This window comes from Staurois parvus, unplaced genomic scaffold, assembly GCF_062004578.1.
Source record: "Staurois parvus isolate SC_StPar_1 unplaced genomic scaffold, SC_StPar_1.0 ptg000089l, whole genome shotgun sequence".
Classification (NCBI taxonomy): Eukaryota; Metazoa; Chordata; class Amphibia; order Anura; family Ranidae; genus Staurois; species Staurois parvus.
In genome coordinates, this window is record NW_028317885.1 from 1992561 (window position 1) to 2014388 (window position 21828).

Consider the following 21828-nt stretch of genomic DNA (forward strand, 5'->3'; position numbering starts at 1 on the left):
TCCAGTGTTATCAATCAGTGCCCATCATTGCTGCATATCAGTGCCTCCTCATCAATGCCCACCAGTGCCGCCTCATCAGTGCCCATCAGTGCAGCCTCATTGCACATCAGTGAAGGAGAAAAATTACCTGTTTGCAAAATTTTATAATAGAAACAAAGAAAACAATTTTTTTTTCAAATTTTTATGCTCTTTTTTTCATTTACAGTGCAAAAAATAAAAACCCCAGTGGCGAATAAATGCTACCAAAAGAAAGATCTATTTGTGTGAAAAAAATTATAAACATTTCATATGGGTACAGTGTTGCATGACTGCACAATTCTCATTCAAAGTGCAAGCTGAAAATTGGCCTGGGCAGGAAGGGGGGGGGGGGGGAGTGCCAATAGGCAAGTGGTTAAAGGCTAAGTTTACTTTTTTTAAAATAAAATCCAGCTTTCCTATGCACCTATATATTATTAATGTACTTCAGTTGCAAAAATATACAAGCTCTCTTTGATCTGGTGAGCAAGGCATTACCTTAGCCTTTGGTAATTTTCTTAGAATGATTTTTCATTTCCTGGAATGTAGACAGAGGAGCCAGTAGGACCCCAGAAGCAGATAAACAGATTACCAGCTGATCTCATTAGCACACACATCCTGCACTGACCTCATTAGTACACACCCTTCACTTAACAACTATTTTTCACAGCATCCCCCGGATTTCTCCCCACATGCATTTGCCTGGCTACCCCAGTGTCTCTACAGACAGTCTCAGGCTGAATGATTGGATAGATGCTGTGCTCTTTGTTATATTGTTTTGGTAAATCTAAAGGAGGTCGTAAACAGATTGTATAGTGCATGGCCACCTTTATACACCTAAAATTATCTAGTTGAGCTTTCAGTGTAATTAATTGTTAACGGCACATCAAACACAGAAACAAGCAAACGTTTTTAAACATGACAAAACTGGTGACAAATGCAGTAAAAATACAGTAAAAAATGTGCATCACGCCAAAATGTCCCATGAGCTTTTGCCCATTGAAATCAACAGGCTACCCTTTGTGTGTCACTGGAAAAACAAGCCAAAAAACATGCGCTTGTAAGCCGTGTACCGGGGTGGGCTCCCCAGGATACAGTGAAGTCACGAACAAGGAAAGCAACCCCAACACCAGCTTTTGCCACAACAGAATTTTGCTTAGATGTGGCAAATAAACACAACCACAAATGCTGAGAACATAAAATAAATTTACATACACCCAGCCCAAAGGCTGAGACCCTTGTGCTGCACAGCACGGCGACTTCTGATCAATGAAGGTAGAAAGTGTAGTAATTTATCTACTGGCGGGCACAACTAAGCTGCCACACCTTACCCGTTATTACCCTAAAAGAGCATGAATCAGTGTATGGGTGTATGGTATGGGCTAGCCTGCGGTGCAGCACAACAGCTTACAATCTTACACAAATCTACAGTATTCCCCCTCCCATAACTGGTCCTGTAGCACGTGCCTGAGTATTCCTTCTGAGCAAAACGCCAGTCTGGCTTGAGTTTGTGGGATTCTATCAGCTCTCCAATGTGAAATGTCACTTTAAGTTATGGAGTCCTTCCAATGATCAGTAACAACACTTGTGGCCTGACACAAAGAGACCCTAACTAACTAACTATAGGCCTGGTCTCAGTCTATAGGCGCCAACACTGAAATGAGGTGCATGCACGATCTTACCTACCCGGGTCTGGTTTTCATCCGCTGGTGACTCTGAACAGAACAAATGTCTCTCCAACAAGCATGCGATATCGCAATATATGTTGCTTTGTTCTTCTGCTCTCATCAGCATTCCTGGCAGCAATCTTCCTTTCTCTGAACAGGATCAGGGACTTGGGCACGATCATCTTCACTTAGCTGCAGCTCTGGTTACTGAGGGATGCAGTCACACCTGGATGTCATCGGATTCTCAGTTCCACGGCCCCTTCATTCAGCATCGTTCAAAACATGGCTGCAGTCTCCTCTTCCTGTTCACTAAAACTCCATGTGAAAACCCCACCTCTTATTGAATATAGAAATATCTATGCAGTCTGTGGCTGTTAGAAAAACAGTGACATCTTGTGGCTAAACCGCAGAATGTCACTCCAGAACGTTTAATTTACTCCACACAATCAGTGTTCAAACAATGAGAGCTGTTTCCCCATCTCACATGCTCCCTCTACTCCTTGGTGTGAATGGGGCCTAAAAGTGAAATTGGTGCACTTACACAGAACACAAATTCACATCTGTGTATTTCTGAACACATAGCAATCTGTAGAGAAAATGCATGCTTTGCCATGTGTTTCAGAAACACACTGCAAATGTGCATAGTGTTTGTGTTGTCATTACATGTTAAAGGCACCCCAAGTGTGGCAAACACGCATGCGGAATGTGAGTCTTCAGTACGTGGAGATTTGAACGGGACTTGACAACTGAGTGTCTCCATCCACTCCCTCCTATGTACTTGAATAAAGATGGCCAAACACTATGCAATCTGATTGTACAATCTCTGTACAATTTCCTTTAGATTTACCAGAAATATGGAAGAGGAGGACACCTATTCACAATTCATTTAATTTGTATCAAATCAGACAGGCCCTTGTACTACATAGCTGATGGGAGGAAGGTAGTATTGTAATGAGGGAGGTGTGGTTCAGATCGGTGAACACACCCTATCACATCCTTTTCTGTGATGCAACAAGGAAGTGAAGGCTTCTGGGAAGTGGCCTACAGGAAGTGAATGCTCAGAGAGTATTGATTGGAAATTATGCAATCTGAAAATCTGTTTAAAATCTCACATAAACTGACGAAAAAGTTAATATTTTGTGGATGAGGTAAGTGAGAGAAAAGAAGATTGGGATGGCTGGGCCAGAAATTTATATGCTTCTGTTTATTATGAAAAGTGAAATTCTGACTGAAAAGGTGAACTTATCCTTTAACTTGTGACAATCTATTGAGTTTCTTTACCACTAACTGGTTTGGTGTTTGCTTTCTAATACTGAAACATAGTTGTGTGGAGAGGATATTTATATCTGCGCTCTCAATATTATTGCAGCATCCAACTGCTTAACCTGGTGCGTCAGAGGGGGTGAGGTTGTTCACAGAGTCAAGGAAAAAGAACCAAGAACCCTATCTACCTAGCAGCTTCTGTAGGGGTAGTGCTACAAAAGTGATTTTTAATACCAAAGGAAACTACATTGTAGTCCAGGCTAATGGTCATATACTTTAAGAGTTTACATGCTTTCATTTGCATTTAGTAGCTCCTTTCACTTTGTGCGTGCAAATGTGTGTGTCCATGCATGTGTTTGTCTATATGTATATTTATATAACACATGAATTTTTATTACGTCACTACCTTGGATACAATTGCAGAATCCCAGCTCTATCATTATTATTATACAGTATATATATAGCGCCAAAAAGTTTGCTCAGCGGTGTTCATTATAGTGGGGGACAGTACATGAGACAATACAGTAACAATACAATACACGAGGGGTTCGAGGGCCCTGCTCCTTGGAGCTTACAATCTAGGAGGGAGGGGGTAGTGGTACTGGAGGAAATGGCTGTGGGGGATGGAGTGGTAGGAGGAGTGGAGGAGATCGTCTGTTAGGTGAGGGCGGAGTAGGCTTCCCTGAAGAGATGGGTTTTCAGGGTGTGCCTAAAGGTGAGGAGGGTAGATGTCAGTCTGATGGATTTGGGTAGTGAGTTCCAGAGGATGGGGGAAGACCTGGAGAAGTCCTGGAGTCGGGCATGGGAGGAGGAGACCAGGGAACTGGAGAGTAGGAGGTTTTGTGAGGAGCGAAGAGTACGGGTTGGGTGGTATTTGGATATCAGGTCGGTGAGGTAGTTTGGGGCAGTATTATGAATAGCTTTGTACGTTAATGTTAGTAGTTTGAATTTTATGCGTTGGGCAATCGGAAGCCAGTGGAGGGAATGACAGAGGGGGGTGGCGGATACGGTGCGGTTGGTAAGGTGGATGAGTCTGGCCGCTGAGTTCAGGATAGACTGAAGTGGGAAGAGGGGTCAGTATTCGAGATTCCAGATCTCACATGCTGAAGAAATTTGGCGATGCAGCTCAAGCTCTCAGATGTGTTCACTAAGTGTAATGTGACAGAGCTGAATATTAGTATGCACAGTATATGTATCCAACAGTGGGACAAGAATTACTTTCTGATGGGTTGGGGAAGAAGGACCTCTCTGTCACTACACAGACAAATACAACACAACTGCTAAATGTTAATAAATCACTTAAAGTCCTCTAAATAGAATTTAATCTAAGGAACAATATCAAGCTAGTAATGCAAATGAAAAGAATTTGTAATGAAATTCTGTACTGTGTACTATTATATACTTTACAATTCATGTGCAACGCATGTTTTATAATTAAAATTCTTTGGAAATCTTAGGATCTGCGTGGAAAAATGTTGTCAAAATTTCTTCTGTCAGAAGAATCTGTAGTCATGCTTAAAGATTGTTTCTGGTGGTTTTTCCTTCATAGATTCAAGGTAAAATAATTATTTTGTTATACAATGCTTTTGATAAAAATTGTGTTGAACTGGTTGAAACAGAATGCAGGGCAGTTGTCTTGTGTAAAAAGACAACTGCCCAAGTAAAATGTTGAGACTGCTATTTTATGAGACTATTGCAGCAACCCTGTCAAAGTTTTAGAAAATAGCTGTTTTAGCCTATAAATAAAAATTAAAAATAAATTGTCTGGCCTATTCCTAGTGAAGCATTCCTATCAACTGACCTTAGGAAGTCTTCTATAAATTGAATAGTCTTTACATATGTAAACTGGGATACACAGGCCATGCAACTCATATACCTAAAAAGAGTGCCATTTTAGCCTGTGCATTTCTATCAAAATAACATTTCTCAAGGCTACTACAAAGGAATCAAGATTCTTTGTCATTGGCCCTAGTGCCCAACCTGCCCTTGCAGTCAGTAGTCTAATTAGGTGCTTACTCAAACCACTGAAGGAAAAGTTTGTTAGACTGACTTCCTGTAGTTAAATGATTTTCATGTTTTGCCTGGATATAGGCTTTAAGTTCCCTGTAATACATTTTACCAAGGTATTAATTAATTGTGATATGTATATGTGTATGTATTTATGTAGTCATATAATCCAATATCTTTCTTCAGCCTCAACAATTAGCACAAGATCACCTCTTTGACAGACTATCAGACTGTTTTGTTGCTCTTTTTTGTCGTGTACCTACTGATGTCAAGGATTTCTTCATCAAGGTAATTTTAAAGTAACTATTTAAAAAACAGAACATGGTCCATTCATCCAAAGGACCACTTTAAAAGCACTACATGGTTATCTGAGATGTAACTATTGCTAAGTCCATCAAAAATGTAATGGAGCCTATCCATGTGCTTCCTTTATGTGTTTAAATTGACCTAAAGTGTATCTAATCCCAAGAACTGACATTTAATATATTATAGCTTATCATTCCTTAGATATACTGTTGTAGCTGCTATTTTCTTTCCTGTCCTACGATGACAGTGCTCACTCACTGTACTGTTTCTATGGACAAGCAGCATTGTGACCTCAGGAGAGAAAGTGTAATAGGTCTACAGGGCTACTCATCTCCATAATGTAGGATGGAGGTGTTCTATAATTCAAATAATTGACCTGGGCAATGCTAATAACACAGTTTGACATTTTAATGCAGAAGAGGAACAGGAAGTAAAATAACTTACTGCATTTCTTGCCCAATCGACAGGGTATTTATAACAAAATCATTTCAATGGTATTGTATATTTAATAGAAACAAAAAGTGACAAATGAGTCTACTGGATTTCTGGCAGGATCAACAGGGTTTATATATCAATTTCAGCCAATGTAATCTGGGTAGTGCAGACTCTGCAGATGTTCGTATGGATCCTGAACTTTCGGATGTCAGTGTTAGAACCAATTCATCACTAGCATTTTCTGGGCCTTTTGTTAACCAATTCAATACCAGGCAATTTTACACCTTTCTGCCCAGCCAGTTTTCAGGTTTCAGCGCTCTCAGACTTTGAATGACAATTGCACGGTCATACAACATTGTACCCAAACTAAAATTTTATCATTTTCTTCACACAACTAGAACTTTCTTTTGGTGGTATTTAATCACCACTGGAGTTTTTATTTTTTGCTAAATTAACAAAAAAAGACCAAAAATTTTGAAAAAAAAAAAGTTTTTCTTTGTTTCTGTTATAAAAGTTTGCAAATAAATAGTTGTTCTTCATAAATTTAGGCCGAGATGTATTCTGCTACATGTCTTTGGTGAAAATAACCCAAATTAGGATGTATTGTTTAGTTTGTAGGAAAATTATAGAGTTCACAAACTATGGTATAGATCTGAAAATTGATCAATCCTGAAGTACTGACAGCCAATCTAATTTCTTGAGGTCCAAGAATGTCAGAATAGTACAGATATCCCCCAAATGACCACTTTTTGCAAAGTAGATAGTCCGACGTACTTCATAAGAGGTATGGCGAGTTTTTTGAAGTTGTATTTTTTTTGTCATAATTTTTCGGAAAATGAAAAAATTAAAAAAATTAGTTTCACTATTTTTTTTTTACATACTGTCAGCAGTGCAGTACAGCATCATCATATAACTGGCATGGCAGTGATCAGGGACACTGACTGGTGACAGTATGAAAAAAAAATGTATATATATTTTTTTTTATTTTTTATTAAATTTTTTTTCTTTTTTTTAAGATTTTTTTTCATATTTCACTATGCCCAAAGTAGTACAATGTTACCATAGTAACATTGTACTACTTTGGGGAAGTGATCAGTATTTTTTTTTTTTTTTTTTTACACAATTTGCTTATAGCAAAGAATTACTTTGCTATAAGCAAGCATTTACCTGAATGAAAACGATTCATTCAGGGTTTTTTTTTTTTTTTGTGCTTAGTTGTGATTTGACCACAGCTAATCACATGACATGTGCATGTGATTAGCTGTGACCATTCACAGCTAGGCAGTAGTATACAATGGATGGCATGAATGAAGCCATCCATTGTATACAACTGTAATGTGACCTGCTGTGATTGGTCACAGCAGGTCACATGGTACCGGCAACAGGGCCAATACTCAGATCTGTCATCGGCCATGTCCGAGGTACACGGCTGGTGACAGATCGCGCTGCTGCGCCGCTCTGCAGGAGCGCAATCTGCGCATGTGCGGGAGGACGCCATATGGCGTCCACCCGGAACGCTGATGACATTTGCCACCCGCCATTTGGCCATAGGGCCTGCATGGGTTTCCTCCGGGTACTCCGTTTCCCCTCACACTCCTCCAAAGACATGCTGGTAGGTTCTTTTAATCCTGTCTAAAGTGGCCCTAGACTGTGTACCTTAGATTGTAGGCTCCTTGAGGGTTAGGGACTGATGTGGATGTACAATATATATAAACACTATATTGCCAAAAGTATTGGGACACCTCTCCAAGTCATTGGATTCAGGTGTTCCAATCACATTCATGGCAACAGGTGTATAAAATCAAGCACCTAGACATGCAAACTGCTTTTACAAACATTTTTGAAAGAATGGGTTGCTCTCAGGAGCTCAGTGGATTCAAGTGTGGTATCGTGATAGGTTGTCACCTATGCAATAAGTTCATCCATGAAATTTGCTTGCTACTAAATATTCCACAGTCAATTGTTAGTGGTGTTATAACACACTGTTCAACAAATTTTTATTTTTTGCCAGTTTTGGAAACAAAAGGATCCATTTCTTAATGAATTTCACATTCTGAGTTCAAATATAACAATGAAATTTGTCAATTGGCTCTAGTTTTTCTGTAAACGGAAAGTTTTCTACTATAGGCGTAATGACTACATAATGCACAATAATTATATAGATAGATGTCTTTCCACAAATATAAAGCAAGTGATATTGACTACATAACAAAGCCTAAATGGCATAATATATTGCATAGGATTACCAAGAAAAATTATAGCCATAAGCTAAGTTGAATCATTTTAATACTTAGGATTCTCACTAGTTTTGTCTTCAGTTTGTGTCGGTTTTGCTTCTCTTGGCTTTTCTCTTGTATTCGAGGAAAGGGCTATCTCTTACAACTGCACGTGACTACACGCTTCAGGTTCTTCCTCACTTGACTCAACCACGAAGGATTCTGGTGCTTTAGGAATTGGTAGCCCCTCTCCATGAGGAACTGGACGTATTGCCGATGGAATATTTGGATAGTGCACAGATAACTTTTTCTTCTTATTTAGCCCTTTTACAATTGGAGGCACCATACAAAAGTAACAATTACTAACATGATCTGTTGGCTCTCTCCAAATCATTGGCACAGCGAAAGGCATAGATGCCTTTTTTCCATTCAACCATTGCTCCAGTGCCGTCCCACAAGAATTGCAGCATATATGTGGTGCCCAGCTCTTGTCCTGGTCTCCTATCTTGCAGCCAAAATACAAGTTGTAGGCTTTCTTAATCATTCCTGTTATCCTCCTTTTTTGTGAGATAAAAGTTATTTCACCGCAGATATAGCAGAAATTATCTGCTTTATTCACACAAGTTCGAGGCATTACTGAGTAGCCTATATAAGCAAAAAAAAGGAAATGTAAAGACGCTGTCGAACTACAATCAGCTACAGATACTGCAGCTTTTATGCAGTGAAGTGATGCAATTAAAGGCCAATATTGCATCATCTCAGTATACATGCAATTTTCTATTGGTCACCAGTATCAATTGCGCAATATGCAGCTGAAGTTGCATCATAATTTTGAATGGCTTACGTCATTAGATGGGTGAATATATCATGGAAACTAGAGCCAATCAACATTTTTTAGGGTCATTTTCGTTTTCAGCACCCCAAAATTATGTAAGATTAGCTAATTTTATGCCCAAAACTTTTTACCTGTTGAACAGTGAAAGTGGAAGCAACTGGGAACAACAGCAACTCAGCCACGAAGTGGTAGGCCACGTAAAATGACAGCGCGGGGTCAGCACATGCTGAAGCGCACAGTGTGCAGAAGTCACCAATTGTCTGCAGAGTCAATGGCTAAAGACCTCCAACAGTGCATAAAGAGCTTCATGGAATGGGTTTCCAAGGCTGAGCAGCTGCACTCAAGCCTTACATTACCAAGTGCAATGCAAAGCGTCAGTTGCAGTGGTGTAAAGCACGCTGCCACTGGACTCTAGAGCAGTGAAGATGTGTTTTCTGGAGTGATGAATCACGATTCTCTGTCTGGCAATCCAATGGATGTGTCTAGGTTTGGTAGTTACCAGGAGAGCTGTATTTGGCTGACTGCATTGTGCCAAGTGTAAAGTTTGGTGGAGGGGGGATTATAGTGTGGGGTTGTTTTTCAGGGGTTAGCCTTGGCCCCTTAGTTCCAGTGAAGGGAACTCTTAAGGTGTCAGCATATCAAGACATTTTGGACAATTTCATGCTCCCAGATTTGTGGGAAGAGTTTGGGAGTGGCCCCTTCCTGTTCCAACATGACTGAGCACCAGTGCACAAAGCAAGGTCCATAAAGACATGGACGAGCGAGTTTGGGGTGGAGGAGCTTGACTGGCCTGCACAGAGTCCTGACCTCAACCTGATAGAACACCTTTGGTATGAATTAGAGCGGAGACTGCGAGCCAGGCCTTTTCGTCTGACATCAGTGCCTGACCTCACAAATGTGCTTCTGGAAGAATGGTCAAACATTCCTGTAGACACACTCCTAAACCTTGTGGACAGCCTTCCCAGAAATGTTGAAGCTGTTATAGCTGCAGAGGGTGGCCCAACTCAGTATTGAACCCTGTGAACTAAGACTGGGATGCCATTAAAGTTCATGTGTGTGTAAAGGCAGGCGCCCAAATACTTTTGGCAATATAGTGTATATTAAAAATGCATTCAAAATAGTATTTCACTGCACCTTTCTTTCCACATTCATTCTTATTTTATTTATGCTTAAGATTTTACTCACTGCAACTGGTTACCACTGCCTTCTGTATACTCTACACCACTATGTATTACTACTGTTAATCTGTATGTTGTCTGAAAGCGCAATAAAAACTATTGAACAAGAAAAATCCATTAAAAATAAATCCCTGAAAGCTATGTACTGTATGTAGATTTCACAAACATGTTAAAAGTCAGTTCAAAATGGGATATGCTTTGTTCCTATACCATGTCTCAGGTTTACAACCACTTTAAGGCATGCGGCATATATTCTAAAAACGTCAACAAAATACCCTTGGCTTATGCCGTACACCATGTTCCCCTTCCCCAACCTGCTGGCAAATTACAGCCCAAACTCACCCTATATTACAACAGTGGATACAGTTGCATGCATATGTACACAATATATAAATTACATTCTTAGTTATAACACTGTCTACTCTGTCTACATTGCAAATAGTGAAATTCTGTATTGCCATGTATACTGAAATTCATAGCGGATCTCAACAAATGCTTATACAGATTTGGAATACAAACGATGTATTCATTTGCAGTATTTTTTTACATAAAGCTTTTATAATCCTATTTCTTCTTAAATTTCAAGTTCCAGTAACAAAAATTTATTTTGTGGCAGATGTATCCAAATTACTTGTCACAAGCCGTGTTTACTGCATTTTACAAAGCATTTCCACAATCCCTTCCACAATTTAATGGAGAATTTAAGAGTGAAATAGTAGACCTAATTTTCCAGTGGGTGTCTGGTAAGTACAAACTTTTTATTCAAATTCTGTTTTCAGTTCTTGGGTACAGTGCAGGTTTACTGTTCTACAAAACCACAGCTAAACTGTTGTAGTGTGTTATTAAATCCTACACTAAGTTTGAAGTTTCATGAACAGAATTTTTGTGAATTTTGTATACATTTACTAAATGTTTAAACTGCTATGTCTGATAATAATTGTAATCTAATTAAAGCAGTAGTAAACCTTTAATAAGGTTTACGTCATGGTACAGTGAATGCCTCCTAAACGTGCACCGTTTAGGAGATATTCCAATATGTAGAAGCCAGTGTAGTCACTGGCACTTGCGCACTGTGCACTTAATGGATGGCATGCTGTCCATTGAGAGAGCTGTGCCATGGCCGTATCTCCTGCACATGTGTGCGGGGTGATGTTGTTGCGGCTCAGCCATTCAGCCATTCCTGGAACCTGGGAGGAAGACCAGGTGAAGATGGAAGCCCTGGTTGGTAAGTTGAGCTGGGAATTTTTCTTTGTTGTTGTCTGACATGCATCGCCATTCCATGTGCTCCTTGCTGCAAAGGACAGTAATAGATTGGGGCAGTTGCCATTTGTTTGCACTGTTGGTATATTGGTGAGGGGTGCACTGGACACCTTAGCTGCCATTGTGCTATATGTTGGGTTTCCAGTGTGCCCCTGTGCCTTTAAGGAGAGGTGGGCTCCCTCCAGGCTAACCTGCCCTCAGTCTAACCATTATTATGTGTGAATTGTGATTTTAATAGGTACATTCTTTGTTTGAAAGCACATTTATTAAAGTGGTACTAAAGACATGCAGCCCCCATCCCAGCCCCCCCCCCCCCATTATACTTACCTGAGCCTGATCTCGATCCAGCTCTGTGCAGGAGGGCAGAGACTCTCACCCCTCTCTCCCTCCTCATTGACTCAGAGACAGCAATGGGAGTCATTGACTCCTGCTGCTGTCAATCACAGTCATAAAGGAGAGAGTGGAGGATAGGGCCGGGCAGCAATAACACAGAGCCATCTCGAGATTGCCAGCAGGGGACGTGAGATGAGGAGAATCGGGGCCACTCTGTGCTAAACCATTGCACAGAGCAAATACATATAATGTTTGTTATTTTAAAAAAATATAAATTGATCCTTTACAATCACTTTAACCTTTGCATCCATATACTGTACATTTTTTCTCATTCATTGAGGGACACAGGAATTCAGATGTGGTCAGGTTATACTGCCCTCTACAAAAGGATTGGACATTAGCAACTAGAAAAATTGTAAGCCAGTCTCATTTGTAACCCCTCTTCTACCCAGCCTGCCTCAGTTTTGTTGCTAATGTCCTAGGAGGATTTTTGTCTTTTCTCCAGGACAGATGTGTGGGGCTAGCCTGGAAAATGATCTTCCAGCACAGGAACAGGATCATGATGCCTTTTAGAATTGTCTGTATTAGCAAAAATTTAGCCAAAGAGTGTGACCCTGTATCTGAAGACTTTTTTCGTGAGTAAAGCGAGTCAAGCTACAGCACTAGGAGCCAACCTCATTATCCACACCATTTGGCTCCATTAAAACTTCCCACCAGAGTCACATTCACCATGGTAAGGTACTGAGCACTTCCATAATCCAATGGATGGAATGTTGCATATGCAACTTTTTCTCTTTACTGTCATTCAGCTTAAGGAAAGTGCCATCCCTTGGATGCTCATGCTTGTAAACACCACATGGAACTATAGTCCATTCCAACTGTCTGTCTAAAATTACCTGTTCACCTCTGGGCGCTGGCCCTTATCAGCACTAGCTGTCTGGATTTGTCGATACCAGAGGCCTTGCCTTATACTTTGGGATTAGCTGCTTTAACGCTATGTTGAGGCAACACATCTGCGAGAGAGAGTCATGCTGCCATGGGTGACCTGAGCCTATACTCATCTTGTGATTTGGGGGTATCTACTCTTTATACTGTAAGGGAACTAGTGTCTGTAATCTGGAATGCTGGAATAGTTATAGGGTATTTTTCTATTGGAGTCTTCCTCAGCTCCATCTTGTAGGCAAGTCTCTTTCCCTGTCCCTGTCCCTCAGGACTTTTTAACTACATGGGATAAGCTCTTCACACACATTCACTGCAGAGGCTTTAAACGCTACTAGCACCATACTCTGCAGAGTCTATTTCGGGCCCTCCACAGCAGATAGAAAAACCCAGGACACTGTTCCCTGTGATAATATCTCACTCAGATTCAGAGTCTCAACAGTCTATTTCTGAATGGACTGTTTTTAAAGCACATGCCATTACATCATATTTGCAAGGGCTCGTGTTGGAGTTTATTGATGCTGTGCATTCTACCATTGCATTTGGAGGACCAACCTTCTGTCTCCAGCCTTGGGTCTTTTAGACCTTCGACTTCCACCTGCTATCCAAGGTATTCCTCTGTGTGGGCTGGAAGAGCCCTGGTAGTTATTGAATTTGTTAAAAAAGTGAACTATTCCCACTGTGGATTAACCAGTGTACCACCATAACAGGAACACCAGTATTCAGGTGGAAACTCTTAGTACTAGTGTTTCAGCTGAGATTTCCGTTCCTCACTCCATGGATGTTAATGCTTCACTAGACTTGGGGATGTGTAGGGGAGTCAAAAACTCTCTAGAGCCATGGCTGTAGTCAGGGTTAAGCAGGCCTTACAAAATCCTTCTGCAGGTCATGTCCATTGGTTGTCCCCATTTCCACATTCTTCTAAGAGTTCTAATCTACATTTCTGTCTTCCTTGCATCCTATTACTTTGTCATGTTGACATTCTGGAATTGAACCCTTGGGTTCTCTGATGGGCTTAGGGTCTTTCATGCCTTTTGTGGCTATTGCGTTGTACCAATATGGTACATGTTTTGGTGTCACTTAGCGCAGCTGATTGTTTAGCTAGATGACCTCCTTTAGTTCAAAACGTTTTGTCCCCTTGTCCCTAAACATTAGGGATGTTTGACCTTGGGCCTTCCCATGTAGACCAGCTGATTATTCTTCCCTGGACCTGTTTCTTTGTTTCTTTGTGCTAGATTCCCTTTGGGACCTCTTCTTTCTGGGGGTTGACACCAGTGTTTTGTTCTGTTAACCACATCAGGTTGTTAGCAATTTCTTCCCTGTTTGGGAATTTATTATTGTCCCACTTTTTGGGGTGGTCATTATTAGTGAAGCATATAAACCCACTTTGTGTACACCACTCATTACAGGCTGCCAGCAGAAAACTAGAAGAGGGGCTGATACAATACCAGTTACCCTACACAAGGAGAGAGAGCCGAAGTGACCAAAGTTTCATGCTGGATTAATTCATTGGTCTAGATTTTATATATTTGCCTTGTAATGCCCTGTTCATAACTTAGCACTTTTTTGTGCATTTTTAAAGTTCGTTTTTGGAGCTGCACCATTCATTTGAATGGGCACCCTCCACTCCAAAAACACGCTAAGGCCTCATTCACACCTGAGCAATGCTGTCAGGTTGTATTTTTAGCATATCTTTTGGTGCATTTTTAAAGCATGTTTTTGGAGTGGCAACATTCATTTGAATGGACCTCCCTCCATTTTATATGCATTCTAAAGAAGCTCATGTACTAATCTTTGGCACTGAGCAAAGTGTGTTTTGCAACGGGCCCTTTTGTGCGTTTTCGCGCAGTAAAACACTTGATCGTTATGTGCGTTTGGGGTGTTTTTATGAAATAATGGATCTGCAAGTGTGTAGAGCATTTTAGCTAATTTTTTTTTTGCATGTTTGCTATGCCTATGTGCAAGCATGTGCAGTTGCCTCTAGATTCCTTTAGCATATTTTTGTTTTTTGGGTTATCCCTTTCACCTTTATAGATCCTCACTCTGTCCTGCCTCTAAACAAAATGAATTCACAAATGGCTGCTGTATTTAAACACCCTAATGAATATACAGACCTAACAATATACCCCTACTACAGCACTTAATATATAACTTTAAAAAGTAGTGTAATCAGTATAAATCACCAACACCCCCTACTGTGTAAACTAAACAATGATACAATATAAATACATTGGGATAGATTTACTAAAACTGGTGCATTCAGAATCTAGGGCAGTTGTGCATGGTAGCCAATCAGCTTTTAGCATGTTCAATTAAGCTTTGGCAATAACACCTGGAAGCTAATTGATTTCTATGCAGAGTTGCACCAGAATTTGCATTTTTCAATTTTATTAAATAACACACTTTGCTTTTACACATGTGGAAGAAACAAGTGGACACTGGTGCATTAGATGTGTTTATATTTATGAAGATGTGATGGACTTTCATGTTGTTACATTTGTGTTTCACCATTGACACTGTATTTATGTTGTAGCATTGTATATTTTACTCGATAGGGGTTTTATATTTATATTGATTACATTACTTTTTTTTTTTGTTATATATTAATCATAGTCTTAGGGGTATATTGTTTTTGCTATATTTCAGTCTGTATAACCCTTTCAATTGTTGAAGCAGTTTTAGTGCAGTCAACTACTATGCTTTATCCCAGGTTATGAAATGTGTGATGTTGGACAAGAATGGCTTTTGTTAAGAGCAGAATAAATACACTGGTACTTTTCTGGCTAAATTATTATTTTTTTTATAGGCAGATGTGTCATATATTGCTTCCATATTATGCATGCTTTATAACTGTTCACACCATAAATACATACTTATGTATGTGGTTTGTAAGTTGCTTGGACATATTAGCAGGTCATAAGTAATTGACTATTCTCCTTATGTAAAGATGGTATTTTTTAGACAGCGTGGGAAAACCCAAGTATGGATGCCATAATAACTTTCAGCCGATGACCTGAAATTTAGCAATTACTTGTATGAGTTTTTTAAGTAAGTGTGACAAGCTGAAATTTTCTTTCCATTATACAGGTATTAAGCCCATTCCTTATTCATGCAAAAAGTGGGATTTACATTTTCTTGAAAAGAATAAACTTCAGTTTTCTAAAGGAAACGTTACCCTTCAACTAGAAAATCAACCAAATGGTATGTCGAAGCATTCTTTTTACCTGTGAATTTGATATAGTTGTAGCACTACCCCCCACAGGGGCCGCTTGATAATGCTTGTACTCAGTGGTTGCCCTGAACTTGCAAGCCTCCCGACACCTCTGACAGTCTGGATTCAGACATATTTCAACAGTATGAAATATTAATGCAAGAGACACAATTCTCTAGTAACACCTCTATATTAGGCTCGTTCAAAAGAGTAGACCACATAATGGTTTAGGAGGTACATCCCTAGTTAATGCATAAAATCAAAACACTGATAAAATGGAAATAACCAAATAGCAATGGTTAATGCAGAACTCCAGCCAGAACATCTATTAGCTGGCAATATTAGTGCTGTCATACCTTATTACAATGTGCTGCTTGTTTCTCTTCCCACTATGTAATCTTTGAGAAATACAGGGTGCATTATTTAAATCCTGGCTTGAATACCTCTGAAATCCGTTTTGTAAGACCGGTGGCCACTATGCTGTGTTTCTCCCTGGCCACCAGTCTTCTCTCTATCTCCCTGTAGTTCTTTACAATTAACAGAGACATAATTATGTCCCTGCTCACTGAAATGGGTGGACTCAGTAGTCTGGTATTCCTGGTCTGAGACACCCACTGTACATAGCAAATACAGCCCTCAGCTTCAGCTCCACCTCCCCTCCAGTTCTCTATACACACAGCCTCTAAGGATAGCAGATAGAGCTATCAGTGCCAACTCCACCCTCCACTCCTCCTCCAGCTCACTGCACATGCTGACTCATTTCCTGCATTTCCCTCTGCATCATAGGAAATGTAGTCCCCATTCCCTGCTCAGATGTGATGTAGAGCGAGACAGAGTCCTACTCCCAGCGCCAGAAGCAAGCAATTTTTTCCCAAGGAAATATGACGTCACTGGGGCCCGAAACTCATGAATTGCAAGAAACATAGGGCACTATGATTTAAACTGTGTGAGCAGTTCAAGAGAATTTAGGGAGAGGATCAGTAATCACAAAAATAGTTGGAACCTGGAGTTCTGCTTTAACAGATTATACAGTGACAAATGGTACGTTGGAACTATGTGACTGCAACACCAGCAACAGGAGGCGGAAGAAAAGGCTTGTTGACTCATCAGCTCCCTCTGGGCCACTGATGTCACAATAGGGAACGCAAAAGTATTATGAATATATATATATATATATATATATATATATATATATATATATACATACTCTGGCATAAATGGGTATAGACACCCTAATTTGAATAACAATGGCTTAAATGCGAAGAAGTCCCTTTAACTAGAAATAGCAATTTGAGTCCTGAGATGTTAAAAGTTCCTGATGTGATCGTAGTCATTGTCTTCTGTTGGCAATGTTGGGACCCATATACAGTAGTAAGTAATGGTAATTCAATGAAGATAACAGGCTGTGGTAAATGCTCAAAATTCTCTTGGTACTGAGGTGTAAAGGTGTTTGCAAGCAGTGTCTCGGGAGTGTTGTCAGAAAGAGGTTGGGCATCTGTCTGATCACCAATCCCATGGATAACACGGCCTCCTAGGAACAGGGTTCTTTCCAGGCTCTTGGCTGTTTGCAGAGAAGTACAGAGTTACTGCCTGACAGCCTGTCAGTGCGGCAAGCAGAGATTACTGGCTGAAGACTGGATAGTGACAGTCCTGATGCAGAGAAGCTGATTCAATGCCGATGTGGCGATCGGCGTCACCGATGTGCTGAACTGGTATGCAGAGTCACACAGCAGTAGCCAGCAACCTGTCTCTGGAAGACAACGACAGTCTTTGTGTGTTCAGCTCTGAATCTCACACCAAGAGAGTGAATCTGAATCTCACACCAAGTCCTTTTCTTTACAATAAATCTCCCCCCTAGCCACCTTCTGGTTCCTCAGCACTCTGGTAGTTGTAGGTCAATCAGCACTCAGAAATACAGTGTGTATTGTCTTTAGGAATACAAGTCCCAAGATCCTCTGCTGTCAGAAGAACTGGATCCACTCTTCTAACAGGAAGTGATGTAGCAGTCCCAGTACTGAGCACTATAGGGAAAAAGGATTAACCATAGTCTCATCTGTAAATATCCCTGAATGGCATAATGATATAGCCAGCACCTGGCTACATAGTTATGGATGAACTTAATTGTGCTTTATGGATAGGAATATATTATATAAGTACCAACTTTTTTTTTCTTTGGTGTCAGCAAGTTTAACATCTGGAAGCAACAGTAAATAGCAGCACTTTTACATTTGCTGTTTTGGCAAGTATGTAAAGCTTTGTATAAAAGTTTAACTGCAACTGTGCATTTCTGCATTTTGGTGGAACCCCCGGGGTCATCCTGGTTGCGAATTCCTGGTCTATTAAGATGAGTGTTCCTGCAGAAGGGCCTTCATTCCTTGTCATCCATGAAATAGGAGACACACAGATCATCACCTTTTGTCCCCTATCCAGGCTGTGCTCTCAGAGATGTTATCACCATCGGGCAGTACCAGACAGAGAAATAGGACTGTTGATTTTTTTTTTTTTTTTTTTTAATCTGTGTCCCTTTTAATTGTTTGGTACTGGGCATTTCCCCCTGTTACAGTAGTAGCATGCGGTGAAAAGCAATGCTGCATGTGTTGTGTTTGGCTCTTGTCTATGAAGTGATCTTCATAGACAACTCACATGCACATCACCTTGCTTTGTTTCTGGCCTTATCACAATTCCTGGAAATTAAATGTGGCAGTGGCCCCACGATATTTCCAAATTACCTGAGCCCAGCATCATTTCCTAATCTAAAGCCTGGCATTTTTCAAAGTAGAATGGAGATACAGAGTATGATGGGTGGGCCATTGCTGATGCTGTTTTAAAGTACTTGCAATATTTAGTTGGAATTAATTCCACAGGTTTTGGCATAGGTGGAAGGAGCTGTATATTAACTGACTCCCTAAAATACATATTTCCTAGAAGCAAACAAAATAGAACAAATCAAAATAAAAGATACTATTTTTAAGTATATAAAATACACTAATATCTGTTTAGTGCCTACAACAATCTAAAATTTCTGCTAAATGTAAAAGATGAAATTATACTGTGGTTATACATGACAAATTAATCTTACCTAAAACAAAACAAAAATAATGCAAGGCTGTAAATAGGCACTTTTAATGACAAACCTTTAATACTTCCATCTGTTTTGCCTTAAACTAAAATAATATCCTTAAAATATTGTAATACATGTGTGTTCAAGAACACCTAACATGTATAGCCTAACAGTGATTTTATGTATATCTTTGGGCCATATTGTGTACATATTTACATTATGTAATTTCTGTGTTTTTTCCATATTATTCTTTTTTTGTCTTTATACATGGGGAAACCTTTATGCCTCTCTAAATGTTTACAGAGTTAATGTGATGTTATCGGGGGTTTAAATTGGCTTGGGCCTTATCTCCATGCTGAACTCTTAATTTCTTCCTCACCTGTCTAAAAAACACTGAACCTGACCCTGCAGAGGGAAGTGAGTGAACATAAATCTATTCTCTTCGCCTTGATTTGATCTTGAAACGGGGTGATAGTTGTAGTATGGAGTGGGTTTTGCTGAGAAACAGGATTATTATTTTTTTTATAGGTACTTATATAGCGCTGTCACTTTACACAACACTTTACATGTATATTGTACATTCATAACAGTCCCTGTCCTCAAGGAGCTTACAATCTAAGGTCCCTAAATGCACATTCACACGTACACATACTAGGGCCAATTTAGACAAGAGCGAATAAACATATCAGGAAACCCACACACAGGGAGCACATGCAAACTGTTTGCAGGTAGTGTCTTGAGTGGGATTTGAATCGATGACCCCAGTGCTACTAGTTGGAAGTGCTAACCACTTAACCACTGTGCTGTCCAACTTATTAAATATTTTAGTTTTACAAACCCACATACAGTACATCACTGGCTACACAGTGAGGGACAGCTATGCGGTATGAGATATCTAATTGACAATCAAATGGTTAAAGCATCACTTTGGTATAAAAAAAAAACATTGGTTTTCCATGGACACCTAGTTAATATATTTGCATTAAAGAAGGAAATACAAAGGACAAAAGAATGCTTACCTCAATCTCCTGTCATGTGGCTGTGAGGTTCCATACTGTTGCCAGTGATAGGAAGCCTCTTTTTGTGCAGTCGAGCAATATTGTTGCTGCCCCTCACATTATGACATCATGAGGCTGTTGCTTGAACATTTTAGGGCCCTATGATGGACAGTTAATACAGAGTCCTCATGTCAACAGAACTGACATGAGCCCAGCAAGAAGAACCCTTCTACACTGCAGACGAAAAAATAGAAGGGGAAGGGAAGCATTTTTTCTGTGCACGGAGATCACCTTCATTGATCAGATAAAAAATGTACTTTAACCTCCCTGGCGGTATGATTATTTCAGATTTTTGGTGCTAAAAGCGGTACCATTATTTTGCATGGAAATATGTAGTTTTTTTATTGTAGGCCTGTAATTTTTAGGAATAACTCACTGAAATCTATCCGAACAAGAGTCTAGTAAACATTCCGGATATGATAAAACTTGAAACACGAAATCATAAATTATAATTTAATAAATAATCATAAAAAATAATAATATAATAATAAATTGAATTCAATAATATAATCAAACCAAAAACACTGAAATTTGAAATATAGCACCAAGTTCGCACATCGCTGAGCAAAGTCGCAAAATCGTTTTCAGTGTCTGATGACGAATTTCACCACAAATCATTATCACTCAATTCTGCAAGTGGTTCAGATTTACTATCGCTGTTCTCTAGCTGGTCTAAAACTGCTTTTGACCTAAAAGGGTGCTTTTTGGACGCCATGGACTTTTCTAAGTTTCCAGGCAGAAAGAACAGTCAAAATGCAGGCAGGGCACAGGACAAAGCACTAGGGACAAAATGTATGTGAAATGCTTTGAAACAGCAATGTTTTGCTATGTTATATTTGTTTACAAACAAATGACAGTTTTTAAAATTTTTAAATTTGCCGCCAGTTTCAGCCCCCGTACGTCCCAACGTCACAGGGACCGGAAACCGGATGCCGGCATCGGCCAGAGGAGATGGCCGGGGACGCTGCAGGAGGGACATCGCGGGAGCGAAGGACAAGGTAAGCGCTGCAGGGAATCCCTGAGCAACGCCGCATGGTAAGCCCGAGTGTAGCTCTGGGATACCGCATTTGGTACTGAAATTTCACCCCGAGCTACACTCGGGAATACCACCAGGGAGGTTAAGTAAATGCTCTACCTTATTCCAATATATGTGTGTTGTTGGATATATGATCATAAGTGAACATTTTTTTTATAAACCTTCATTAAAACATGTAGCTTTATACTTCATCTTTAGACAGAGAAAACCTATAGGCATTACTGGATTTTGGTAACAAGCCTTTCTCACTAAGGGCCTATACCAGGGGTGGGCAAACTTTTTGACTTGAGGGCCGCAATGGGTTCATATATTGGACCCGGGGGCCGGACCAAGAATAGATGAATGATGTGTGTCATCCATAGTAAGTATAGTAATATTCCCCCATAGTAAGCATAGTAATTAATCCCCCATATAGTAATTCATCCCCCATATAGTAATTCATCCCCCATAGTAATTAATCCCCCATATAGTAATTCTTCCCCCATAGTAATTCATCCCCCATATAGTAATTCATCTCCCATATAGTAATTCATCCCCCATAGTAATTCATCCCCCATATAGTAATTCATCTCCATAGTAATTCATCCCCCATATAGTAATTCATCCCCCATAGTAATTCATCCCCCCTATAGTAATTCATCCCCCATATAGTAATTCATCCCCCATAGTAATTCATCCCCCCTATAGTAATTAATTCCCCATATTAAGTCCCCAAGTCCCCCCTGTGTCAATTCACTTACCTTTGCTCCGCGCGTTCCTCTCGCCATGTTCCCGCGCCGTTCCGGTGTAGCATGAAAATTTGTCTCCTATGAGGATCTGTCCCCCTCGACGTATCTGCGCATGTGCCAGTTTCAGGCATTAGTAGCCGATCGGCGATCTCCGGCACATGCGCAGATACGTTGAGGGGGACAGATCCTCATAGGAGACAGATTTTCATGCTACACCGGTCTTCAGGGCGGACTGTGAGAGGAGCCTAGCTCCCCTCACGTTCTCCGCGGGCCGGATTAA

The 21828-nt window shown here is 40.1% G+C and overlaps 1 protein-coding gene across 1 annotated transcript in view; it reads left to right on the plus strand.

Moving 5' to 3' along the window:
* Positions 1–21828, plus strand: part of FAM227B (family with sequence similarity 227 member B) — a 526050-nt gene that overhangs the window by 99503 nt on the left and 404719 nt on the right. Inside the window, exons 7-10 of the mRNA XM_089670312.1 lie at positions 4403–4501; positions 5139–5240; positions 10539–10665; positions 15542–15655. Of these exons, the coding sequence (XP_089526438.1) occupies positions 4403–4501; positions 5139–5240; positions 10539–10665; positions 15542–15655 (442 nt within the window). The remainder of the gene's footprint in view (positions 1–4402; positions 4502–5138; positions 5241–10538; positions 10666–15541; positions 15656–21828) is intronic.